The 6755-nt window shown below is 48.2% G+C and overlaps 1 protein-coding gene across 1 annotated transcript in view; it reads left to right on the top strand.

Moving 5' to 3' along the window:
- The window catches only part of CEP89 (centrosomal protein 89kDa), a 111422-nt gene that overhangs the window by 28659 nt on the left and 76008 nt on the right, over positions 1–6755 (top strand). The window contains exon 5 of the mRNA XM_011947333.1: positions 2021–2123. Within this exon, the coding sequence (XP_011802723.1) occupies positions 2021–2123 (103 nt within the window). The remainder of the gene's footprint in view (positions 1–2020; positions 2124–6755) is intronic.

Genomic DNA, 6755 nt, shown 5'->3' with positions numbered 1-6755 from the left:
CTAATTTTGTACTTTTAGTAGAGACGAGGTTTCTCCATGTTGGTCAGGCTGGTCTTGAACTCCCAACGTCAGATCATCTGCCCACCTCGGCCTCCCAAAGTGCTGGGATCCGTGAGCCACCGCGCCTGACCCCTAATACTTTTTAAGTCATCTTATCCATTTCACATTTCCTTGAGAATAGTGAGTCACTTAATATATTTTTGACAGGTTGAACAAGGAAGTTTGTTCCTGGGAGATAAAAAAGCTAAAAGAGGTCAGCCGTGGGCAGTGGCTCATGCCTGTAATCCCAGCACTTTGGGAGGTGGAGGTGGGAGGATCATTTGAGGACAGGAGTTCAAGACTGGCCTGGACACCATAGTGAGATCCTGTCTCTATTAAAAAATAAAAGTGCGGGGTCATTTACTTTTTCTTTCTTCAAATGATGAGTAGTTTGGGTGACCTGTTTGCTTCTCTTGAGCCAGGTCACCTTGGAACCATGTCCACAGAGACAGGTGGACCTAGCAGCCTTAGCTCTTACTCTGAAATGCCCCTTCTCATGGGCGTCTTGCTGGTCCCTGCCACCACCTCCTTGTCAGCCCCAGGGACAGCCCTTCCATTGCCTGCAGTGCAGCCCAGCTAAGCCAAACTGATCACAAAAGCAAGATTTTACTGAAGAATCAGGAGAGCCAAAGGGCAGCCCACCCAGACAGCGCCAGTCACAGTTTACCACATAACCCCTGGTTCAGGCTGAGTGCAGTGGCTCATGCCTATAATCCCAGCCCTTTGGGAGGCTGAGGCAGGAGGATCACTTGAGGCCAGAAGTTCGAGACCAGCCTGAACAACATACTGAGACCCCGTCTCTACAAAAAATTTAAAAATTAGCTGGGTATGGTGGCATGCGATTGTAGTCCTAGCTGCTTGGGAGGCTGAGGTGGAGGATTGCTTGAGCCCAGGAGGTAAAGGCTGCTGCGAGCCATGATTGCTCCACTGCATTCCAGCCTGGGTGACAGAGTGAGACCATGTCTTAAAAAAAGAAAAAGAAAAACCTGTTTCACTGTTCTTTCTCTTCCTCCTTGGCAGCCTCTGTTCCTACCCTTAGGCTCCTGCGAATGGGAATGTCTCCTCCTCATGAGCAGCAGGTCCCATTCCTGGCCCATGGGCCTCTCTAAAGGACAACTCTGTGTCCCTGCCATGTTGGGATGAAACAAAATTTCAGTAGCTCCTATATAGCTAACATGAATGGTTACCTATATAGGACCTACTCTCAGACAGTAGAGGGGAGTCCCTCAGTAAATGAAATTTGCAGTGGACTTACATAATTGGTGAACATAGCGGGCTTCAGTGAGAGTCCTCCCGGGGGAGGTCAGCACTGCTTGTCCCACGTAGAAATTATTAACACAGCCTGGGTGCACTGGCTGTCATCTGCAATCCCTGCACTTCAGGAGGCTGAGGCAGGAGGATCGCATGGGCCCAGGAGTTTGAGACCAGCCTGGGCAACAAAAGGAGACCCTGTCTCTACAAAAAATAAAAAAAATTAGCTGGGTGTGGTGGTGCATGCCTGTGGTCCCAGCTACTCCGGGGGCTAAAGTGGGAGGATCGCTTGCATGTGGGAAGTCAAGGTTGCAGTGAGCTGTGATCACACCACTGTGCTCCAGCTTGGGTGACAGAGGGAGACCCTGTCTCAAAAAAAAGGGGTGGGGGGAAATTAGTAACATGGTGTCAGTGCCAGCGTGGAGTGGTATTGGGCGGTCCCTGGCAGGGAAGAGGAAGGGAAGCTGCCCTGGCAACATGGCTGGGATGTGGAACTCTCAGTGGCCTTAGCATAACTTGAATGGTGTTGCCTTTGCCCCCTGAGCTTTTCCTGAGGGCCTGGAAGTGTCATCTAGCCCCACCTGATGTAGCCCTTTTGTGTATCACTAAGGAAAGTAGCTGAAGTGCCCATGGAGGGAGCTCCCAGTGGGGAAGGTTTGAAAGAAGACGTTGGAATTTGTTAGAAGGACATTTCTCATTTCTTTCCTCCTTTGTCTTTTATAACAAAAAGGTGCCATTGTTACATGAGGTGGACAGTGAAGATGATGAAAATATTTCTGATCAAGATGAGTTTCCAGGCTCCCCTCCTACACCACAGCGGATACAACAAAAAGGTAAAACAAACAAACAAACAAAAAAATCCCACAATTTTTATAAAATATAAGAACATTTTTTCTTAGTGAATTTTGCTTATTTTTAGGAAAACATACCCATTGCCCCTTCATGCTATAGCACTGTGATTTTAACTAGGAATATAATTTATATATAAGTTTATTTTTTATTGAAAATGAGGGTCCAGGTGTGGTGGCTCACGCCAGCTCTTTGGGAGACCAAGGCTGGAGGATCCCTTGAGCTCAAGAATTTGAAAGCAGCCTGAGCAACACAGGGAGACCTCGTCTCTACAAAAAGTAAAAATAAAAACATTAGCCAGGCAAGGTGGTGCACACCTATAGTCCCACCTACTCAGAAGGGCGAGGTGGGAGGATCACTTGATCTCGGAAGGTCAAGGCTGCAGCAAGCAGTGATTGCACCATTGCACTCCAGTCTGGGTGACAGAGTGAGACCCTGTCTCAAGAAAATAAGGCTGGATGTGGTGGCTCACTCCTGTAATCCCAGTACTTTGGGAGGCCAAGGCAGGTACATCTCTTGAGCTTAGGAGTTTGAGACCAGGTTGGGCAACATAGTGAGACACTCTCTACAAAAAATGGACATCCCATCTCTACCAGAATACAAAAAAGTAGCCAGGCATGGTGGCATGTGCCTGTGGTCCTAGCTACTCTCAAGGCTGAGGTGGGAGGATCGCTTGAGCCCTGGAGGCAAGGGCTGCAGTGAGCTGAGATTGCGCCATTGTACTCCAGCCTGAGTGACAGAGTGAAACCCCATCTCAAAAAAAAAAAAGAAAAGAAAAGAAAACAAGTTATTCCACAGTCAATTGCTTCTGGATATTAGGTTGTTTTTAAAGTACAAGGTGCTATTTTTTTTTTTTTTTTTTGCTATGTTAGCTAGGCTGGTCTTGAAGTCCTGGGCTTAAGCAATAGAGATAGGGGTAGGATAGGGTCTCCCTAGTCCCAGTGCTTGGGGAAAGACCTGGCCACAGTGGCCCACCAGGAAAGATCTGTTGGGTGAATGAGTATGTGGACATACATCTATTTGATTATCACAATGAGAGAATTCAGCATGTTATAGCAAAGGTAGGGAAAAGTTTTCGGTTTCCTAAGAGGTGGTTCACATTTGAGAAGTGACAAGGAGAGCCAGGCATCGAGTGGACAACCAATAATTGCTCTATCAGCAGCCCCAGAGTTGCTCAGGCTCAGGGAAACATTTCTGTAAATCATTTCTCAGGGAACACAGAACATCAGCCTCATAATCCTGGGGCCAGAAAACACCTGTTGGTCAGTTGGCATATTTTTTAAGTATTAGATTTAGTAAAAGGTGCATCTGTTTTTAAATTACAAAAGTAATACTGTCTTACTGTAAAAAAAAATACATAAATATATAAAGTGCATTAGTCCGTTTTCACGCTGCTGATAAAGACATACCCGAGACTGGGTAACTTATCAAGAAAAAGAGGTTTAACAGACTCACAGTTCCACGTGGCTGGGGAGGCCTCACAATCATGGCAGAAGGTGAAAGGCACGTCTTACATGGCAGCAGATGAAGGAATGAGAACCAAGAGAAAGGGGTTTCCCCTTATAAAACCATCAGATCTCATGAGACTTATTCACTACCATGAGAACAGTATGGGGGAAACCGCCCCATGATTCAGTTATCTCCCACTGGGTCCCTCCCACAATAGGTGGGAATTATGGGAGCTACACTTCAAGATGAGATGTGAGTGGTGGCACAGCCAGACCATAAGGCTAAACACACTTAATTGTGCCCCCACAGATAAGATTTTTAACAATTTAGAGCATGTATGTATATAATGTGCATGCTGTTTTGTTACCTTTCTTTCGTCTCACAACACATGCCAAATGTCTTCCTACGTCCCCAAATTTGGTTCTCTCCTGCCTTGTCTAACATCTGCATTGTGTGGCCTGATGTAGCATATATCAGTCAAGGTCCAATCAGGAGTCAGAACACACACAGTGACTTGAAGAGGGAAAATTTACTATAAAGAATTATTAATTATAACTGGTTTGGGGGCTGGGCGTGGTGGCTCACACCTGTAATCCCAGCTATGCAGGAGGCTGAGATGGGAGGATCACTTGAGCCCAGGAAGGAGGTCAAGGCTGCAGTGAGATGTGATAGTGCCACTGCACTCCAGCCTACGTGACCGAGTGAGACCCTGTCTCTAAAAAAAAATAATAATAATAACAGGATTGCCTACTAAGGAGTAAAAGAGAATACTCAAGAATTCAGGAGTAGCAGCTCAAGGGGGCAGCCAGTGTGCCTAGGGCTGACACAAAGTCAGCCTTCAGGAGCAAGCAGCTCTGGAGGAGCCTCAGCCAGAACCAAGATCCACATCTTCCTGGAGAGGACGTAGCTGTGGCCTGCTGGGTGGCCAGGAAGTTTGCTGAGGGGCTGCCGTAATGAAACTCACTGGGATAGGGGGCCAGGAGAAGCCAACATGGGGAGGTACTGCATGTTGCTGGCCACCCAAAAAATTAAAAAGAAAGGATCTGCACATGTAATCCCACTTGTAATCTCAGCTACTTGGGAGGCCAAGGCAGGAAGATTACTTGAGCCCAGGAGTTCGAATCCAGCCTGGGTAATATAGTGAGACCCTCGGACTCTAAAAAACAGAAATTAAAAAGAGAAATTAATGCATGGAAGGAAGAGCCAGAGGAAGCTGGAATAGGAAAGCAAAGTCCCGGCTCCTCCAGTGTCTCTCCAGCGCCCCCTACAGAGGAAGCCTTCCTTGGTGCCAACTGGCTGGGTGGAAATGCTGCAGTAACATGAGCCGACCATGAAGGTAGATTTGGAGATGAGACGCAGTGGCCACCCACATACTTGGGAATGTGCACTTGGCACACAGGTGTTGGTTAGGAAGGATTGCAGCTTCTGCAGTGATGTCTGGTTTGTGGTGGGCGTTAAAAGCCCCCGCATACTTCTGAAAAACTTCAAACCCCAAACTCTAATTTAGTGGCTCAGGGCTGGGCCCAAGGGTCTGTACTTTTTTTTTTTTTTTTGAAACGGAGTTTTGCTCTCGTTGCCCAGGCTGGAGTGCAATGGCGTGATCTTAGCTCACCACAACCTCCGCCTCCTGGATTCAAGCCATTCTCCTGCCTCAGCCTCCTGAGTAGCTGGGATTACAGGCATGTGCCACCACGCCCAGCTCATTTTGTATTTTTAGTAGAGATGGGGTTTCTCTGTGTTGGTCAGACTGGTCTGGAAGGGTCTGTACTTTTCACAAGTACACAGAGGGGTTTGATGTGGGTGATCCTTGGACAACACGTGAGGAACCCTGGCTTTTGGTGGTTTGGTCTTTGACTGTCATTTCTAGGCGTGGCTAAGTTACTTACCTCGTCTTCTCAATCTGAGAGTGTCTCTCTCATAAATGTAGTGATGCATGTGAAGTGCAGTGGCTTCCATCAGTGCTAGTGATAATTAGTGTCTAAAGCCTGAAGCTTTGATCACCTGATGCATCGCTCTGCACTCTAGCAAGACCCCTGCCAAGAAGACCAAACACACTTTGGGCAAGGCCCTCGTACCCTTGGTCAGAACTGCCAAATTCATGCTCGTGGACGCTGTTCCCCTTCCCTAGATTCTTTGCAGACCCTTATTTGATCCCACAGTCCCCTCTTGCTAGTACTTCCTCCTTCTCCTCAACAGCCCGCTTTGTCAAGTGGTACACCTCTCCAGGCCTTCTCCCTCTCCACGTCTCCTCAAACCTCTCCAGGTTGGCTTCCCTCTCCATCGTGCCACTGGACCAGAGACCTTCATGTAGTTAAGTGCGCCGGGTGGTTTTCTGGCTTCTTCTGATGAGGTCTCAGTAGCATACCACGTGGTTAACATACCTTCTCCCTGGGCTCGGGACATCTTGTTTCCTCCCGCCTTCCTGGGTGCCCCACCCCCCACCCTCTCATCTCCTCAGTCTTGGCCCTTTACTCTTTGAAGTACTCACAGCCTGCTCCCCAGTTTGATATCATTCACTGTGTGCTGTGCCCAGGTTTCCTCTCCCAGCTTCTATGCCATGTAACCGTTTAACTTCATTCATTCATCCCCTCAGCCAGAACAGTCTTTTTTTTTTTCAACAGGGTCTCACTCTGTTGCCAGGCTGGAGTACAGTGGTATGATCACGGCTCACTGCAACCTCAACCTGAGTTCAGTTGATCCTCCCACCTCAGCCTCCTGAATAGCTGGTACTACAGGTGTGCATCATCATGCCTGGCTAATTTTTGTATGTTGTTAAACACAGGGTTTCACTATATTGCCCAGGCTGTCCTTGAACTCCTGGGCTCAAACATTCGACCCGCCTTGGCCTCCCAAAGTGCTGGGATTACAGGCATGAGACAACTCATCTGGCCCAGAGCCATCTTTTCAAAGCACAAAGCTGGTAGTGTCACCTTGCATGTCCATGGACCCCCACATGCATCCCCTCACACCCCCACGTACGCCAAACCCTTTTGAATTGGGTCTCTTCCATGGTTTCCCACCGCCTGCATGGCCTGCCAGCCCTGGCCCCTGCTGACTGCTCTCCAGCTACTCTGCTGTTCTTTTATTTTCTCAACTCGGGGCGGAGCAAGATGGCCGAATAGGAACAGCTGCAGTCTCCAACTCCCAGCGCGAAGGACACAGAAGAC

Source organism: Colobus angolensis, unplaced genomic scaffold (assembly GCF_000951035.1).
Source record: "Colobus angolensis palliatus isolate OR3802 unplaced genomic scaffold, Cang.pa_1.0 Scaffold107, whole genome shotgun sequence".
In the NCBI taxonomy this organism is placed as follows: domain Eukaryota; kingdom Metazoa; phylum Chordata; class Mammalia; order Primates; family Cercopithecidae; genus Colobus; species Colobus angolensis.
This window is presented reverse-complemented; position numbering and strand designations above follow the sequence as displayed.